The 21,057-nt window shown below is 42.4% G+C and overlaps 1 protein-coding gene across 1 annotated transcript in view; it reads left to right on the forward strand.

Annotated features, from left to right (window-relative positions):
• Window positions 1-499: 499 nt before the first annotated feature.
• The window catches only part of CACNG4 (calcium voltage-gated channel auxiliary subunit gamma 4), a 59,014-nt gene continuing 38,456 nt past the window's right edge, over window positions 500-21,057 (forward strand). The window contains exon 1 of the mRNA XM_006260268.3: window positions 500-852. Coding sequence (XP_006260330.1) covers window positions 630-852 — 223 coding nt within the window. The 5' untranslated portion in view covers window positions 500-629. The remainder of the gene's footprint in view (window positions 853-21,057) is intronic.

The following is a 21,057-nucleotide window of genomic DNA, read 5'->3' on the forward strand; positions in this document are numbered from 1 at the left end:
GCCGTACGTGAGGGACCCATAGGAGTGCTCACCCTTGCCTTGCACACACCCACCCCCAAGCTCCTTTTGCAATCCCCCCCCCACCCTTCGTGCGGAGGCAGGGTTCTGCCGTACCCGAATAACCCGTAGGAGAGCTCACCCTCGCCTTGCACACACCCACCCCCAAGCTCCTTTCACAATTCCCCCCTCGCTCTTGCTGCGGAGGCAGGGTGCTGCCATACGTGAGGGACCCATAGGAGAGCTCACCCTCGCCTTGCACACAAGCACCCCCTTGCATCCTGGGGTGCAGCCCCCCTCTGCGGTGCATGCTCAGGTGAGGGGCAGCGCTCTCCCCTCTCCCCCCGCCCAGGCTCGTCCTCCAGCAGCCACAGCCTCCCCTGGCTTTTCCCCACCCACCGCCCTCCCTGCTCCGTCCGTCCGTCCGTCCGTCTGTCCCTGCCGGCGGCGCGGGCGGCTCGTGCGAGCGGCGGGCAGCGCGGAGGGGACGGGGCAGCCCGCCTGTGCCCGGGGGCAGGTGGGGGCCGCTGCCCGGTGCAAGGCGGAGCCTCCGCGGAGCGGAGCGGAGCGGAGCCCGGCGGGGAAGGCTCCTGTTGCTGCCCCCGAGCCCGGGCGGGGGACTATGAAGCACCATGGTGTGGTGTGACCGGGGGGTCCAGATGCTGCTGACCACGGTGGGCGCCTTCGCCGCCTTCAGCCTCATGACCATCGCCATCGGCACCGACTACTGGCTCTACTCCAGCGCGCACATCTGCAACGGGACCAACGTGAGCATGGACGAGGCGCCGGGGCAGCCCAAGAAGGCGAAGGGCGACCTCACGCACTCGGGGCTCTGGCGGATCTGCTGCATCGAAGGTAGCCGGGCCGGCCGGCGGGGCGCGGGCCGGCTCCCGCGGGGGGAAAGTCATGCAACTTCCCGGCGGAGCCCGCCAGCCCCGGGGCAGCCGGACCGCGCGGGCGGGCGGGCGGGCTGGCGGGCAGGAGGATGCTGCTGTTGCCGTGGCAACCGGCATCTCCGCGATTGCTATGGGAACCGGACCCCCGGAGGGGATGCCTGGCCCTGCACGGGGCCGGGGGCTGCCTGCGGGTCTGGCCGGGGGGGCAGCGCGATCCGGGCGTCTCCCTCCGCCTGCCTGCGTGTGTGCGGAGCGCACGTCGGGCCCTGCCAGCCAGGTACGGCGGGGGCCTGCTCTCCGAGCTGGCAGCCCTCCCCAGGGGCGGCTAAACAAGTGTATCTACATACCAGCCATGGGGCGGAGGGGGATGAGAGTATCTGAACTCAATTAATAAGAGTATCCGAATAATAGTCATGGTGGGAGGGGGATGAAAGTGCTGGATGTCGATAAATAAGAGTATCTGAATAATAGTCATGGTGGGGAGAGGACGATGAGAGTATCTGAACTCAATAAATAAGAGTATCCGAATAATAGCCACGGTGGGGAAGGGGGGATGGAAGTGTTGGATGTCGATAAATAAGAGTATCCGAATAATAGTCATGGTGGGAGGGGGGATGAAAGTATTTGAACTCAATAAATAAGAGTATCCGAATAATAGTCATGGTGGGAGGGGGGATGAAAGTATTTGAACTCAATAAATAAGAGTATCCAAATAATAGTCATGGTGGGGAGGGGGATGAAAGTATTTGAACTCAATAAATAAGAGTATCCGAATAATAGTCATGGTGGGGAGGGGGATGAAAGTATTTGAACTCAATAAATGAGAGTATCTGAATAATAGTCATGGTGGGGACGGGGGATGAAAGTATTGGATGTCGATAAATAAGAGTATCCGAATAACAGTCATGATCGGGAGGGGGATGATGAGAGTATCTGAACTCAATAAATAAGAGTATTTGAATAATAGTAATGGTGGGGAGGGGGATGAAAGTATCTGATGTCAATAAATAAGAGTATTTGAATAATAGTCATGGTGGGGAGGGGGATGAAAGTATCTGATGTCAATAAATAAGAGTATCTGAATAATAGTCATGGTGGGGAGAGGACGATGAGAATATTTGAACTCAATAAATAAGACTATTTGAATAATAGTCATGGTGGGGAGGGAGGATGAGAGTATCTGATCTCGATAAATAAGAGTGTCTGAATAATAAGTTATGGTGGGGAGGGGAGGATGAGAGTATCTGAACTCAATAAGCAAAAGTATTTGAATAATAGTAATGGTGGGGAGGGGGGATGAAACTATTGGATGTTGATAAATAAGAGTATCTGAATAATAGTCATGGTGGGGAGGGGGGTGAGAGTATCTGAACTCGATAAATAAGAGTATCCGAATAATAGTCATGGTGGGGAGAGGGATGACAATCCAAGTACTAACAATGGTGCCAGCCTGGCTTTGTCCCCCTCGGTCAGGGGGGTTTGTCTGGAAACAACCTGGGAAGGGGGAGGTGGTTATTATAATGAAGGCACCCATGGGTGTTTAGAGGATTTGGCACAACAGACAAAAGCTCCACAGAAGGGAGACAACATCTGTCAGCCAAGTGCGCTAAGCATCTGGCTGTAGGGAATCAATACATCTGAGGGGATGCCATGCACAGTGCATCACAGGACTAAGGCATCTCAGCTGCCTGGTTAATACTCCAGCCTGTGGGGAGTTCATGTAGCCTCAACGGCAGCAGATAAGAGCGAAGCTTAGAGGAAAGCTGTTGATTTTTTCCTTGCTAGTGCTTCTTTTTGGCTCTTGGGGGTGGGGGTGTGCTGGAGTCTTTCTTTCCAGAGGAATGCACTTGGCATATCAGCTTCAGTGCACCTAATGCAATCAGCACAACTTAGCACACATGAACTTTACAAACCTGGTTTTCTGGCTTATCCTAAATGACAGACAGCTCGGTCCAGACAAGCCCAGCAATAGTTCAGAGGCTTGCGGTTATACTGTAGACATTTTTTTTTTCTCCTTAAAGCAGCCGTGGCATACTACAAGCACCTCTGACTCTCTGAGCTGTTATAATCTTCCCCTCTGATTAACTGATATAAAGCTACAGAGTAATGATGATTTTTCTCTTGCAAATGAAAGGCCTGTTACATGGTAATAGTCTGCACAAGTGCCCAAGAAGAAAAATGCTTTTCATACAAATATAAGTAGACGGAAGAGCAATAAAAGTTTGAATCAATATTCCTAGGATACCAATACTAGAAATAGCAATGCTTTGTCTTAGAAGTCATTAAAGAACCCCGAGGTGTGCCCCAGTGGTTATCATTATTGCTGGCTGATTACATCTAGAAAGCATGGGTCTGATCCTGAGCTTGTGTAGGATGTGCTGAGCACTCCCAAGTCCCCTGAACACAGCGAGTCAAACCTCAGGATCCTTTCCAAGTTTCGTCTAAAGACCTCAGTACATATTCAATGAAAAATAAGGTGGCCCAGACCTCCCAGGAGTCTACAGGGCAAGACAACTTTGCAAGACTGACTCTGTCATGTCTGCAGTGAAATGTTGGCCCCCTACAGTCACTGTCATTTTAGCACCGACTTCAGTGGGGTCAGGATTTCACCTTCTTCGTTAAGCAATCTCATTATTAGGAGCCTAAAATTGTTCCCCTTGAAACTGATAGGAAACATTGACTTCAGCTGGACCTGCAGCAGACCCTTGTAGAAAACTGAAGAATACAACAAGCTCATGGGAGCGGAGCAAATATGGCAAATAACTGTCTGCTAATATTTGTTCCCACTGTGCTGTGACAATACTTTTGCCTTTTGGGGCTGGTTTTAGACATCTGATCAATCAGACTTTACTTGCACAAGTGGTTAGAAAGCGAATTTCACATCTGTGAGTTGGAGACTTGTGTATTTGAATCCTGAACCCTGCCAATTCAGTGAATATAAATGATACCAGGTGACTCATCTGACCAATCACAACAGGACAACAGGACTTGACAATGAAATTAGAATATTCACAAATGACAAAGCTAAAATTTAAAAAAGATGTGTCAAATAAATTGAAAGACCAAATAAATCTAAAAAATATATTAGCTAGTCACTTATAAATAGAAAGGACAGTGTATTCTTCAAATAATTATTGCCACATTAATCATTCTGCTCTAACTCTTCTTGAAAATGTATTTTAGGTATATGAAAAGCCTTGATTAAAATCCTATCGTGTCATTTGCATTGCCGTATTGTAGACTTTTGTTTTATAAAATGAGAATTACTGAAGAGAAATCTAAAGAAGCTTTGTTGGCTCTGAATGTCAGTCAACCTGCTGGGTCGTGCTTTTCAGCATCATAACACAACACGTACCGTTGTGATGAGCCTGACACTGGAAAACATTGTCGGGTTATGAATGTATATGTATAATTTAACAAGCCTGACTTGAAGACCTATTTTTAGGTCTGTGTGTTTTAATAATGATAAAAATCTACTTCATTTTTACGGCTTCACCGCTATCTCGCTCTTATCTCACAAAGATAAATACAAGATACAAATATTCAGAAGCTGGAAACACCTAAATGGAACAGTGTTATGAATAAACCATTATATTTTGAGTTCAGCTGAAATGTGTCCTCTAAACTGTCTTTAAATTCTGACCATAAAAATTTACACTCGATTTTTGAACTGTTACTTATTTGTACCTCAGCCTCCAAATTTGCAAGCTGAAAAGACTGAAACAATATGAGCAGTGATCGCATCTTCCTTGACCTGTATACCTTCTGCAGCATTTGCTGACTTCCCACAAAGTGTAACGCTTTTTAGTACAAATTGACAATGTAATAATAGATTTTAGGACTCCAGCAAAGTCTTTTTTGGTTCTGTAAGTTGAAGTACATGTAGTTCTAATCGATACCGTAGAGGACAGATCTTTTGCACTATGAAAATTTAAACCAACTGAAGATCTGCCCCTAGAAGTTGATGGGTCCAATCCTGCAAAGAATGCTTTCTATTACGAATAATCCACCAGAAGCCAAATGATGTTCAATTAGGCAGATGCCAAAACTACTCGTAATTTTTGGCAGCTTCTTTTATCATCTTTATGGTGCATGTATCACACAGAAAACCTTACAGAACTTTTACTTTAGAAGAGTAGCCACAGTTTAATGTACGTATTTAGCACTAACCTGGAAAAATGGGTATACTGTATATTTTAAAACCATTGCCACTTTCTCCCATGAAAATTCTTCTCTCTCTGAAGGGTCACAGTGAAATCAATGGAGCTGTTCCCCTACTGAGCCCTCTGACATGTGGATTGGAAATGGAAGATCTTATTTGCTATCCCAGAGGGCTTTAGTGAACATTTAGGTTATGAACAGCTTTTGAACTATTCCCTGTGACCACTGTGCTATGTTTCTCAGTCATGATCCATGGTGTGGAATTAGTTGCTTAACTCTCAAGGTATTGTTTTGTGCTCCATGACTGGATAACAGGAAACAGAATTAAACCAATCACTTACAGTTCAAACAGTAATGTAAATACATCTTTGCGACACTCCTGGTACAGAGGAATGAACATGCACATGGGTATTGTTGAATGCACACGTTCTGCTTCCACTGATAATCTTCCAAACAAGAGAGAAATGGCTTGAACAAGCATTTGAGGCAAGCAGATAAAGGAGGCTGCCACCCAAGGTGAATATTGTAAAATCAAGTTTGTTTCTTATTTAAAAAGATGCACCATGAGCACTTTTCTGGATTCACACAGCGCCACCCACAACCGTGATGTCCCAGGAAAACACAGCCAGAAGCTACTTGCAGTACCAAGGGTTGTATCTTCCAATTCTAATGCCTAACACAAATTTATTATTTAGCCTTTTGCCTAGGATCAAGTTTGCTTTAATTTAGTGTCAGGCATGCCCTTGCTTGAGGATCACATCGTGGACTTAAGAATACAATAGGTGCTTCCAGTCTCTGAATTCTGCTGTCATATGAACCTATATACATGCTGGACAAATAGCTGAATATGGAAAACATGTGGATGAGTGCCTGCCTCTTGAAGTACTTGCTTTCTGTATGCTATTACCTGTTTCTTGGGCACTGCATATTCTGCAGGTGCAGCTTTAGCCCTGGGGCTTGCAAGTTTAGCACTAAATCTTTTCAAACAAAACAAAATGCATTTGAAAAATTTTCCCTAAAACATCAGCCCAGATTTCATTGAACTCCATAACTTCTCCTTTTTCTTATGACTAACATACATGCTTACTTCCTCCCATGTTAAGAAAGAGTTTGGAATGAATAGATCATTTTTAAACACCACTTCTGTGGATCCAGGATCATCTTTGTCACACCATTTGGTGCAGTGAGAATTGGTTGAATGGTATTGGTTGTGTTTTGATAGGTTTTTCTTTGTTTGGGCAGTCTTTTTAAGCTCATTCATTCCTTTTATGGAATTTAAATTCCCATTGTGGTTTTTCAATAACTGGGGGAAACTTTAGAGAAACTGTGAGCAGAACTTACACCCATCTGATTTTTAGAGAGCATAATTATCTGAACGCATCTCTCTACATTTGTGAAAGATCTCAGAATACATCATGGATTTAATAAAATCTCAGTTGTCCTATACTACTCTATGAAATGTGGCTTTTGAGTAATTGGGTAATTGATTGGGTATACTGATTGGGTAATTACTGATGGATTGCTTTACTCCCCAACATAATCAGATGTATATTCAATAGGAAGCTCTCAGGTTACAAAGGCAGATTTAAGACCTAAAGCCATTCTGTACATTAAGCACACTTCCCAGAAGTCATAAACCAATCAAGTATGTTTGCAATCCAGATGTTAAGCTTTTTTCATCTGTTGGAGATACAATATGGATGATTTCCATTTTGCTTAACTCTTTCATAACATAGTGTTATGCTAAGATTCAAGAGCCACAACAGAACAGGTTAGCTATGCTATATTCATGTGATATTCAGTATATAGTCATATTCCCTGCTTTATGTTATGGCAATCTCACAGAGGAACCGCAAAAGCAAACAAATCTAAAACTGCATTTTTCTGGTTCTACATAGGGCTCAGTGACCATGAGCATCCTGTATGTTGTACGGTCCTGGTCATAGCTACAGTGTTAATCTATTATGTTTGGTAAGGCACTAGCTGGGCAAGCCATTTTAAGCTGGCCAGCCAGAAGGGAAGACAAATTGGTACAATAAGCTTAACTAAATAGACTCCTCTACTGTTATCTGAAGTTAAATGCATAGATCAAACACTGATGTTGTGGCATCTTGACACCGGCATCTTGTACAATCTTGTCTAAATCTACCACGTTAACAAAAGAAACACCTAGGGGAGGGGTGCGGAGGTCAGAGCGTCTCTTTCCTGAGATGCACCAACTTTTATGTAAACCGAACATGAAAAATGAAGAGCGAGAGACAGGGACTCGTCCTCTCATCTTCTTCTCAACCCAGTAATTGCACGTATGCCCTTAGCAGCATTTCATATCTACTGCTAATATCTTTCAGCACCAAAAACCTACTAAGTACCCCACAGAGATGATATATTATGTATTATCTGTGTGCCAGAGAGCTGGCCAGCTACTCTCACACATGATATAACAAGAAGTTCAAACAACAGGATGAAGGATGGTTAAAGTACATTGTTAAAGTACTCAGCAGATTTATTACTTATGATTTTTGTAATTTTGTATATGATGACAGGCAAGTCACTATCTTTTTCTCCCACTGTTTCCCATCCGTATAACAAAGGTGATACTACTTCCTTTCTCCACCCCTGCTCTTCCACCCCACACCCTGCAACAGCGCTTTGTTTAGTCTGGTTAGAAGATGAGGTCTCTAGGGCAGGACCTGTTACGATGCATGTGCATAGCACCTAGAGGAAGAGCTTTCCTGATTTGCGTGGGGACTTCTAGGGAAGACCGTCATAACACGAGGGAATGCAAGGGGTGACAGATGGTGTCACAATGATAAAGGCTGCACAGTTGCCCAGCTGGGGCATGTTCAGCAGAGATAAATTATACACATCCTATAAACCAGCTGTTATAATGGTTGTTCCACTTAAGCCCTAAACATTAAGTCTGATTCTTCTCTTTACTTAGTCAATTTAGGGCATTTTCTTATTAGTCAGTGAAGTTATTTCAGTAGAAAATTCATGTAGTAAGAGAATGGGCCCTACCTGTTCACTGGATCTTTTCCTCATAGTTGCTGCTTTTCTAAGCCAGGTGTCATCTCATTTAATAAATCCTTTTTTTCTATCATTCTTGGCACACTGAAATGCTGGCTGTCTGTCAGAATTCACTTTGTACCCATCTTCATTTTAAATTCCCCTTTTATTCTCTTGTATTATGTCAGAGTTGTAGTTTAGCATCCAAATGGTTGCAAATAGATGCTGAGTTAGGATACAAATGAGCAGCAGAATAAACAAGATAATCACGCTCGTACCGGCATGTCTGAGAAACTGGAACAACTGTACAAGCTCAGTGCAAAAAAATGATTCTTAGGAGACAGGGAGCCAGATTCATCAGTCTGATGTGGCTACTGCGCGTCTCCCAGCAGCACAAAGTAGGTGCAACCCCAGCTTCACTGAGCATTTAAACTGGGGCAAGAGAATTCATAATAGTTGGAATGAAAGATTTTAAGACTCTAGCCAAGTCTTTTTTGGTTGGGGTTGGGATTCTCTGAACTGAAGTGCACATCATTTTAATCGAGACCTCGGTGAATCTTGCCCAGGTACTTTTCCAAACATAGACAACATGTGAAGAAAGGCGCAGGCTCAGTGCTGCAACCTCACTCCATAAAACATCCATCCACTGAAGGCCCCTAGTTGTTAAGGGCCGGGCTCCTTCCGCTTCGGTCAGAATGACAACTCAAGCACAACCAAAAGGTGTTTTGTTTCTGGAAGTTGTGATGATATTGTAGTATCTTTTCAGAAAGATGCATCTACCTTGTGTCAGAGTTTTTCCATGCATTTTGGTCCATCGAAACACTATTCCTTTAGTCTTAGCTTTTCACGTTCCAGGTTACCGTGATCAATATTTTCCTTTAACTGTTCCAGCAGATTTTTTTCCTCCTACCCCAAAATACATCCGGTTGTTTTACTTTGATAAAAGGCGCTCAAAGTCCAGAAGAAAGGATGGCTTTGGCCCAAATATTTTTTATTGCTGTCTTGCACTTGTCTGTATGTAATTTTTTCCTAAGTGTACCTGCCGTAGCATAACAAGGGGTGGGGACCAACTTTGGGAGGGTGATGGGGGTGGAATAGCAGCTGCCACTGCATCCACACAGTCTTGCTGCAGCACAGTGGTAGTCAGAAGTCACTGCTACCCCATCCGTGTCCTGCCGCCCCGGACACCTGACTGCCTCTGTGACCTCAAATCCATCCCCCTTCAGCGGAGAGTTCTGGGGTTGTTTCTGTTAATGTTAGCAGGCTTTGGATTAAATCCAGTGAATTTACCCCACTTATTCTGGCAGGGGACCTAGTCCTATTTCTCCTGTATCTTCCAGCATGCTGCAGTATGAACCCCATTGTTCTGCCTTGCTGTGTTCCTTCTCCTCATTGCCAAGTTTTCTCCTGTGAAAAGGGTACCTTCTAAATTAACTTTCACTGACTGTGCAAAATTCTTTCATTGGAAAACCAACCGAGACTGAACGTTCGGCCCCAGGCAGAAACTGAAGAAATCGGTAGCTCCTCTCTGTTTTTGAGCATCTTTCATCTCCTCTGCCAGCCAGAAGAGTTATGATCACACATTTATCAAAAAGATATAAATTCTTGGAGATTCTTCTCCACCCGTCTTGGTTTTCTCTCTCCTACATTTATATAGGCTTCTGTTTATATACATTGAAATATTTTTCAACGTGAGTTGCCGTTAATCCAATTGCATGTATAAGGGATCCAACAGCAATATAAGCTTGTCATCATCATAGGAAGGGGATGACAAAAGAAGAAAGGAGCTATCTGGAATTAATTGCATTTCCCTTACAGATTGTCAGGCCTGATGCAAATTAACCTCCTTTTATTGTTTTTCAGGCATTCGCCCATTTAATTGCTATTTTGGAATTGTGCCATCTAGCTATGCCCTTTGAATGATTCTCACTTAACTGATCCCATTAGCTTCACAGCGCCAAATATTTCAAAGATATACAGGAGATGCAAACATTCCCCACTGAACTGAGGCTTCATCCTCACTTCATGTTACCTTTTATATATCATTCTAGAGATTTCACATCATTTTCCTTGTACTCATAAACCGTAAAAAACATATTTTGGTACAGGATATGGATGGCTAAACATACTCCTTTGTCCCAAAGTACAATGTTCAATAATATAATATTCAATTGTTATTTGCTCGTATTTGCTTCCTAGAGGCATAGTTTATGCATGGTTGTTGTGAGACATCAAAGAGAAGCCATGTCATGTCACAATTATGACTTTAAATAGATACTGCCTGAAGGAACAATGCCCAAGTGTAATCAAATCTAAAATATAACGTATCATATACGCCTATTTCACAGCTCACCGAATAACATTCATTGTATTCTTCACAAATTCTAGGTAATTTTGTGTGAGATATCCCTTGTTTTGGGTTGTATCCCATTTTCCAAAACATGCACACACGCGCGCGCGCGCGCACACACACACATGCACACACATGCCCTGTCTGTCATGTAATAAGACTGTAAGCTTCACAGAGCTGGGAGATTTTACATCTGTTAGATAATTCTAATAGCACATAAACAGTAATAGCAGGCATGCAAAGAGTTATGCGCAGTTGTCCAGGAATGCATGTACCGCATAAAGCGAGGGAAACCTGTAGTATATAAGTGGATACCTACAGTGTTTAGCATGATGGGGACTTTGAGATCAGGGGTAAGTTTTTTAATTGTTTAAGTGGCCTAGGAATCTCAAAGAAAACTTTCAGAAGTGACTTGGGCAGTCCAAAACCCATTGTTTCATTGTAAGGCTCAGTCTTCTAAATCACTTGATTTTTTAAAGGTTTTCTGAGATGTAAGGTCTTTAGATTTTATCTGCTGCACACAGGAATGGAAGATCCTGCAGCACTTCCCAGAACGGCAAGGTTTCCCTCTGAGCACTCGGTCCCCGCTTTGTGCTACGCATCCAGTCTCTCACTGTCTTGCTGCACTGATTCTTTTTTTAATTGGTGACAGACATAGTTGGTGAAGTACTTCTAGTGAAGTACTAGGATTTTTTAAAGATGGCCCGTCTGAGCCTTGAAGCCCATCTGGCTAACACGGATCAAGCACGCCAGCTTCTGTAAACCAACAACACACAACTGGCTAGCGTTGGCTAGCGTTCCTATCCCTTGATGATGAATATTCCTCAAAATCCGTAGCATGGGAGAATATGACAAGTGCAGCGTTCAGAGTAACGTGGCTAATTAGAACCACTCAGACGATTCAGTTGGAATGTGCTGCTTCAACATTGTTTTTTATTAACATGAAGCCTAATTTATAGCTTCATAGAGAACAAGGGGAAAAAAAAAACCAAGCTGCCATTGTTGATCCATCCGCTCTGCTTTGAAGGAGATTTACCCTAATAGCTTGCTTTCTAGGACATTCTCACTCAGTTTCTAATTGCCGCCTTGTCCTGATTTTTTTTTTTTTTTAAGATCGACATTGTGTCTTTGGGGACCAATTTCCAATGACCCTTTCCTTGTTTCATCTAAATTACCTTCTATAAAGGGCAACGTTCTGGCTGGAAAGGCAGGCCAGAAATTATCCACCTGGATTCCAAATCCTATCCAAGGCCCTGATCTTGTAAAGGAGTCAGCACATGCTTCGCATTGTTTGATCAGGAGGACTACTTGGCTGCAAAGAACTCAAGCACACACGTAAATCTTTTCAGGACCAGGGCATAAATCTGTGCTATGCAGCTGAAGATACTTTGAGGCGATCTGGATGAGACCTAATCATCAAGGGAAGTGGTTTAAATCTTTCATCACAAACTACCCCCACAGGTTATTCCTGTCCCTGGCAAGAACAGTTGGCCCTGGGAGGGCTTTGCAACTGGCAGCAGCTGGCTGGATTATGGGAACACAGTGACTGATGCTGATTTTCAAGCATTTGTGTGCACCTGTGATGGTGACAAACCTGAACAGGATTTAGCCCCAAATACATATGCAAGCCTGATAATAAATAGTTTTAAGAATTAGGTACATCTCATATGCTGGGCATGTGCCTGGTAGATATCATGTAAGATAATGAACATGATTACAATAGCAAATTGATAATTGACATTTATTTTCTATACATATGCACACTTAAAACAGGATGAGAACTAAGTGACATTTGTGTCACCAGTTTATAATTAAAATGCAGTGCTTGAATGAAAATGTAAGCTTCAATTAGCCAGCACGACCCTGCTTCCGGCTTTACTTCCCGCTGAAAAGCAATGATAACAAGCTCACATTTATTATCAGAGTTTTTCCTGGAGCTGTGCACTGAAACATGCTCACATCTGAGCCCTTTCACTGAAGACATTTTTTCGCTTCAGCAGTTTGGCATGCTTTACAAAGGCTCTCTGATTTTAGTGATGTTCACTACCTCTTACATAAAAAATGTTTTCTGTTGCACTATCTGTACATATTATTTGCTTTCACTTAAAGTCCAGGTGCATGGGTTATTGAAAAGTCAGAGGGGTAAGTTGACCATTGTTATCCTACAACAGTAGATATTGTTGGCTCTCACTGTAGTACACACATAACCATGTTTTTCTTGAAGCTAAGCAACATGGACATTAAAGACAGAAAACACCTATGATCTAACTCAAAACCTGGCCAATCGAAGGATATATTAGAAAGAATATTCTTGCTACAGTCTAGTATTTGTGTACCATGAGATGGTACTTCCACCCTTTAATCTCCTCATTATGAAGATTTTTTTCTTATAAGCAGTCTAATTTTTCTTATCTTAATTTCATCTCATTGTTCATCCTTTGGTATAAGAATGGGTGCATAGTGGAATCTGCATCCCCAGTGAGTAGCCCAGTAGTTCTCAATCTTTTTATACTGGAGGCACCCCCAGTAAATTGAAGACATCCCTCAATAGATTCAAGCCCCCCCCCGGAAAATACCAGTTCTTCGTCTTTACTCTTTTTTTTGACTATGGAAAAATAATTTTAAAATTCTTCTGGTACAAAAAACTCAGAAAGGACACAAAGGGTGCTTCCGGATGAGTGCGCACATGCAAGGGAACGTGTTTCCCATGGGACAAGCAGCAGCAGCATATATTTGTGCCACTGCTATTTGTCCCCAGGCACACCCCTGCATGCGCGCTCCAGCGTGTGGCAAAGTGATCCAGGTGGGGTAAGGGAGACTGGGGCTGGCACCTGTGCCAGCCTCAGCAGCCTTACCTGGGGTCTCGGAGCCTCCTGGGGCAGCATTGGCACTGAACCGGCTGTTCGGAGTCTAGCTGGGAGCCAGAGTGTGATTCTGGTCGGCCAGGCTCCAGTTCTAGCAGCGCACACTACTGCCGCATGCACCACGCCACATTTTTCAGAGGCGGGTTTTTTTGACACTGGGATCTCCCAGTATCGAAAAAAACTGCCACACTGCAAATTAGCAGTGCCATATCTGCAACTGTACTATGAATTCCACAACTGTAAATTCCACGTGGTTTTCATTGGGACTACACACAAGTTCTGCATGATTCAAAGAAGTAAATGTGCACACAGCACTTCAAGAATATAATTAGCTTGGCTGGAAGTCTCCTCCAGCCAAGGTAATTTGTGGTTTCCAGCATTTACGCAATTGTTATAAGCAGGACTCGAGAAATGTAAAAGCAGAAGTAGTATGGAAGATCTGAACTTATAGTAAACCTTTGCTCCCAGATTTGGTTCAGTGACTGATACATGGTCTAGGGTAGAGCCTTGCGGGAGGACTTGTTAATTTTTAAGTTGTAAAACTACAACTTAAAGCCCCCTTCTATCCAATGACCCCCTAGTATTCTTTGGTGCTATTCATGTGGGAGAGGATGACCTGCTCAGCATGGCATCCTGACCATAGAAGTGATCTTTCTCAATTGCATTTTAAGAACTGTTCATGGAGTAAATTACACTGTGCTTAAAAGGCCAAAATCATCCTTGGTTTAGCTTTATTGACTTGGGTAGAATTACACTATAAATGAATTTGGACCAGTGTAATTTCCATACCGCTGCTTAGCAGCCTGGCTAAAAATCCATTTTAGAAGCAAATTAAACAAATCTGAATGAAAATCAAAAGAATATTTCACCATTCACACATGCTATTTTAGCTACAGTTTGGAACTTGGCTCTAGTAAAGTGTTACAGAGGAATCTCTTTATTTATGCAGCATCAGTATGTACAATATGTAATACTCATATGTTTTTAATGACACATTTTCTTTCAAAATTAGCCACCAAGTAACCTTTTTCTATATTGTTTTTTATTACATACTGTATTTATGCTGCCATGGGATTTTTTTTGTACTATGGAACAATGAAGATGTCAAAGTGAGACCCAGGGGCATTGTGGAAATCTAATTCTTGGAACACCAGTCCTGTTGCCATGGAGGAAATGCACTCAATAGTGTGTACTGTGCTTCTTTGCAGGCCAAAGGAATTAAAGACCCTGTTTTGTCGATATGCCATGTCAGTTCACTAGGGTTGTCAGAAGTGAGGCTGTTCATTTAGATAATCTTGGTTCACATTATCAGAGAAAAATGCTGAAGTACAAATTGAGGAAAGAGTTGAAGTCACAAAAGTCATATGTGTATCTATTTGTTTGTGTGTGTGTGTGCATGCGTGTGAGAGAGAGGCTTGACTTTTGACACTCTCCCTCTGAAATCAGTTGAAGTAGGAAGCGTGTTTGTTATAGATGCTCTGGCATTTCATCTTCTGTGTCTATCCATTACTTCTTATTCTAAATGTATCTGTTGGCACTAATTCCAGTTTTGTTAACATCAAAAGGCCAGTGCCTCCGTTTATTGCTGATGGCTCGCTCCTCATTCAGGCAAAACCCTGTTGTCTAAGTAAGGAATAAGCAAAGATGTTGGCCCAAGCTTCAACAGGACTGCCTGGACAACAGTGTCTTGGCCCATTTTGAATCAAGCCATGGTGCATCTGGATTACTGATGTAGTGTTTTCTGAGATGGCTGCCCAGGGCGTGCTTTGATTCTGCTTTTCACTACACAGATTATCTTAAACTATTGGCTGAATGTTAATAGTCTCCACTTACTCACCAGATGCACCCCACCAGACACCAGGAGAGCAGTAGCAAGCAAAATACAATGCACCTAGCAGATGGAAGAGAAGAGGCACCCAATACACTGCCATGTTGCAGCTCCCAGTCGACTAAAATCATGGAACAGTTTCCTCTCTACAACACAGTCACTGGATGAAACACGGACGGACACACAAATAAATATGTGGCAGTCATGACTAAAGATGACCTAGGAGGGAGTTAGGATAAATATTAAAATAGTCAGACATCTCTCTACAGGTGCAGAGCTTAACTGACCAGCATCAGAAGCTTGAACTGCCTCTAAACAGGGGTCAGTAAGATTGAAGTTAACATGCAATTGTGGGGATACCCTAATGAGACAAGCACCAACTACGAATGTGGAGGAAACTTTCAGACTACAGAGCGCCAGCTGGCCTGCCTACATATGGAGGAGCCATGGACCAACAAGGATTTCACTAAGACTACCTGAATTACCTGACGACAGGTTAAGCAATAGTATGTGCCCATTTCTGGACTCAAGTTTGAATGTGGTGATAGGATACGAGAAGGAGGCAGCATAAAAAGCTAATGAGCCTAGAGACTGGAGCTGTATCCAACTTCCTTTATGAAACAAATGGACCAATGTCCATAGGGGAACAGATAGATAGGAAAGGGGACTGCTCTCATGTTCAAGACAAGCCTTCAGCAAGTTTGGGGCTTGGTCAGAACATTTCTCTGTTATGCTCCCATTGAAGAGAATAGCACAAGTCCCCACTACACGCAATGCAGCAAAGGAAAGGTATGGTGGTTAGGAGGCTCTCCTGACAGCTTGAATCCAATCCTTCCTTCTCTGGCTTTTGCTCCCAATCTTCTGCTATCATTTTGGGGCTGATCCTGCAATTTATGTAAGCAAAATCCTCTATGCAATCCAAGGGATTTTCCCAGGCAAGAGCAGGGTATTAAGCTAAAAGTGTATTTCAGTAAGCACCTAAGTTGCATTCGGTGTGTTTAGGGCTGTGCGAAACAGCACCATTTCATTTCAACTTCCATTTTGCCATTTCGAAGGGACAGTGTTTCATTTTGCCATTTCAAAGCACTGTTCTGTTTTGTTTCATCGAAACTGTTCTGCTGTTTCAACGTGTTTTGATGTTTTGCCCATAGACTATAATGGGGAACCACAACATTGTCATTTCTTGCCTGATTCAGATGAGAACTGTGAGGATGGTAGCCCCTTCTGAGGGCATAAAGCCTGCCAAGTCTCAAAGAGATAGGTCCAGGGGGCTTTGTGAAATTGTACCTCAAACTGTTCAAAGCAAAACTTGTATCACTTGCCGGCAGTGGCAGCCTGCTGAAACCCTGTGCGCAGATCGGGGGCCTGCGTCCCCTGGGAAGAGCTGGGGAAATGATCAGAGAGCTGGGGAATCGAACCGGGACGTAGACGTCAATATCACAGCAATCCTTCTCCCCTCTTCCCCTCCCTCTCCTTAGTTTCTATTTAGCTGCAAGCAAACCCGGCTTCGAAACATTTCGAAACTTTTTAAACGTTTCAAGTGCCCTCATTTCATTTTGAAACTGTTTCAAAGCCTTTCATTTCATTTCAATTTCTCTGTTTCGAGCTCGAAACACGGCAAAACGAAACACCCGTCGAAATTTTGCGCAGCCCTAGTCTTCAAGGGAAGGAGCAGCACAAGAGCAGTTACCTGCTTCCGAAGGAATTCATCTCCCCTCCATATACTGCTTCATAGGAATGTTTTTTTCTCCCTATGACTCATAAACGCAATTATCCAGAGAATTCACCAAAAGGACCTTTTTAATGAGTTTCAACTGCCTCTTCTGCCTCCCAGACCTGTGCCCGCCTCTGCTTTGGATATTACTTGGTTCCAACATTGGCCTGTTTAGCCTTTTTTTTCTCTTTTAATGTACTTGTCAGTAGATATTGCTCCAAACAAAAGACATCTGGGCTTGGCATCTCAAGCATTTCTCAAAGCAAAAGGGAAGCACAGAGTGAGAACCTGTTGACCGTGATAGAAGAATTCTCTTCCCAAAGAGAGGAAAAGGCAGCAGACTTTCACTGATCTTCACAGTTTTGGGGATCTTTCTTGCAGAACAGAAATGATTTTTATTTGGAGCTTGTGGGCAGGAAAGACAGTTAAATTTGAACTTTTTTTTTTCTTTTGAAGACACACAGTCAATATGTATTGCAAATGTACACTTGACACATGCTTCTTTTGCCAGGCTGTCAACCATTCATTTTATTTAGCACATACTCTATTTACTAGTTTAATTGTATCATTATTTACTAGAAAGTGTTTTAAAAATAAGTTTAGAAAGACACATTTTCAGGCTCTCCATTAAACTATCCTGTGTGGCTATGTGCAGGTGTTGACAGGTTAATCTGCATTTTAAGGGAGAGATGCAGTGAGGTAAGCAAGGGTTTTCTTTGTCTCTAAAGTCAATCACTTGAAAACACTGCCAGATTTATCCCTGGCATAACTCCCAGCAAGTAACTGAGGTTATATACAAGGTAAATTTGGCTCAGAAGTACCTGTGCCTATTTATTACAAGGTTGATTTAAGTTCCCTGCTTGTACAAAGAAACAGAACTGATTCTGAAAATGGCTTGTACAACATTGATTTTCTAGGACACTTCAATTCCCATAGTAGTGCAATATGTACACATTATTTTATTCAGGAAATGCTGGGCTTTTCCATTATAGTTCCTATTTTTGAACAAAGAAGTTGAGATCTAGAGGCCACCTGTCCCAAAACCTCCAAGTCTGAGTATCCCAGAGTTGTTTCAACTTCATTGTGGTACTGTATTCAGAACCAATTTCCAAAGCACAGGGGGTTTAATAGACCTGGGAGTTTTGGATCAGGCCAAACTGTGATTTACATGGTTCATAAAAGCTGTAGGCTTTAGAAAGTCTCTAGTGAAAGCAGTAATCACACTAGCAATAAACAGATTTTCAATTAAACCACTTTGGTCCCATCCTGGAGCAGAGTCTGTTTTTTCTAAAATTAAGATTGCATAAGAAACTTTAGTCCAAACTACAAAGTATAGGTCTAATCCTCTCCCTCCAATACAAAAAAAAGTTCCTGTATTCTATAAACTGTTCATCTACATCTTTTGTATTTATGATCCACATCCACCGAAATGGTTCATATTGAATCAAAGTGCAAAATCTAGTTCATGTAGTAAAGAGAGAATCTAGTGCTCCAAGAGCTACAAGTCTGTCCCAATCAAGGCTTGCACACTTTCTGTTTTTCTTATTTTTTATTTATTTTTACGCCTGCATGGAAGCAGATGGATAATACCTACCCTAGTGTAATTTACTACAGATTTTTCTTGGGGTTACCTCATCGACTTAAGTTACAGAGATGTAATCAGCTCTTACAAGTGTAACCGTGTGGCATCCAAGCTGTTAAATCAAAGAGCCAGTTTTGCCCTTGTGGGGTGTGGTTCACTGCCCCTAGTGACTCAAGACAGAAGATTCTTCTTTACTACTCATTCCCCATCCACAGTCACCTTGAATTAGTCAAGAGTAGCTGAGAACTGAGTTTGACTCTCAAGATTTTCTTATCTACACAGTCAGAACCAGATACCAGTTAAACCTGACCTGTCAAAACGCAAGAAATAAAAGAAAAAGAAAAATGATTTAAAACCAATGTAGTAGCTGCGGAATAAATTCATGTATTTATCATTCCAGTTCCCACCATTCCTGTCTCTTGTTCCAGAAGACAAAATATTAGATTAAAAAAAAACATATGCTTTCAAATCTAATAATAGAATACGATATACACAAGCAAGATAATATGACTGAAAAAGCATTTACCTTTAACATATTTGCTCATAATGTACCCTACTTAAGCATGCTAGTCAGACTGACTTTTAAATTTCCAGAGTCTCAATTCATGTTGGCAAATAAATTAATTTAACATCTAGGAACTGCTTTCAAAATCCACAAAAGAAGCAAGTCTGCTGCTGTAGCCTCGCTTTAAGAAATATTCTGCTCTTCAATATCTGGTGCAAGATTTTATCTAGTCCAATTTAAAACCAGATTTTCCCAAACACTTACTTATGCAAGTCGTCCTATTAACTTGAGAAATCAGGTTATTTGCAAGAGAATGGGTACTAATGTGAATAAAGGTTTGCAGGATCCATGTCTGAATTTGCAATACACAGATTTAAGGACCTGAATAAAAATCAAATTCAGTAATTGCAGTGTAACATTTATATATTTTCAGGCTTCCAAGACACAGATTAACTTTAAATGAGAATTCCTACTTTACACACAACACACACACACACACACACACACACTCTTTGTAGTGTTTATTGACTGGCTTAGAAAAAGCAATGAGAGTCTGTTTCATAACATATTCACATAGGGCCAGATGATGAGCTAGACTTCAAGCCAATCAAAGGGAATAAGAACGCCTCTTCCACTGCAGCATTCCCCAGCCAAAGCTTAGATAGGGGCAGGAAAAAATATGCACATTTACTCCCTTTCCTTTGCATGGGTTGGCAGAGATGGGAGTCTACCCACACCCGATTTAGAGCTAAACCAAAGTACAAGATGTCATATTTTATTGCTGGCATAGCCAGCTGCAAATTCCTGGGTGAAATCAAGGGAAGAACAGTGACTCAGAGGTGAATTTGAGTCACGAAGACTGGTGACTTCTTCAGTGATGGAGCATTAAACACTACCACTGAACTTCATGTGTTGCTGGAGGCCTCAAAACAAAATAAATCTGTACTGTAATACCGTTTATGTTCGATAGATGCAAGATAACGCACCTCACATAAGTACAATCCAGTTTGAACAGGATTCATGCAGCTGGCTTTTCTCACCGATAAACAGTGTTAGGCCAGTGCGCATAACATCCAGTGTGTACAAATATAAATTTAAACCGCAATGGAAAAAAAAACACATCCTGGGTGGACCTCCCCTGAGATCAATAGCATACTGACTTTTTTCAGGTAGCTAAATGGCTGAAGAAGGATTCTTTTGTGCATATGTAGCATAGAAAAGTGCGCAGATTTCACGACCATAATGACTTTTTCATTAAAAATACCTATTTATTGACTGTCATAGTGATCTCACCAAGGAAAACAACCTGCAGATGTCTGAGCACTTCAGAATCAGTAGAAATTCACTCCATGATAGCTGAATCTATGTTGACAGTGAGTGTTGTTTAGTTTGCTTGACCAGTGCAAGCACATAGTCTTTTCCTTTTAACAGGAGTATTAACATCATGTTTTAGATCATACTTTAGGCACACCACAAGTGATAGAGCAAGGTTGTCATCTACAGCATGATTTGATCTGCATCTTTCATGGAAAAAATACCTGGCAATACCAGTCAAGAGAACCACGCTAGAGCAATGCTACTAGCAGCAAGTATATTAAACGTGGCAACATTAGACTGAATGTGGCCTCTTGGGCCATCCAGTCGAGTCCCCTATATTTTCAGGTAACCACATATATAAAAAGTTCTAAAAATTATTTATTCCTTTCACATACCACAGCCACAGAGCACACCACAAAGCAAAAAATACCCTAGGGTTTGACACAGGCAGAGAGAGAAGCCAATGACCTACTACTGCAATGATAGGAAAAGTATTACATGCTCGTATCCCAGGACTGGGACTGTGCTCCATGCTTCCAAGGAAAGCAAACCCGCCCTCCCCACCACTAGTCTTTACCAATCTGACCCGAGGGAAGAAGTCCTTCCTGACCTCAGTTCAGGTGATTGATTTGACTCTAAACTGAGAAACAAGACCTTCTAACACAGATGCCTGAGGACATACCAGTAAAAGCGCCTCAGTCAGATCTTGCCATTTAGGGGTGGCCAATGTACCGTGTTTCAAAGAATGTGAGAAGAACTCAGAGTCTTCTAAGGAGACCAGGTTCTTTGGGTGACTGATATCTTGTATTAGACCAATTTAAGTAGTTGGGAAAAAAT

Source organism: Alligator mississippiensis, chromosome 8 (genome assembly GCF_030867095.1).
Source record: "Alligator mississippiensis isolate rAllMis1 chromosome 8, rAllMis1, whole genome shotgun sequence".
Taxonomy (NCBI): domain Eukaryota; kingdom Metazoa; phylum Chordata; order Crocodylia; family Alligatoridae; genus Alligator; species Alligator mississippiensis.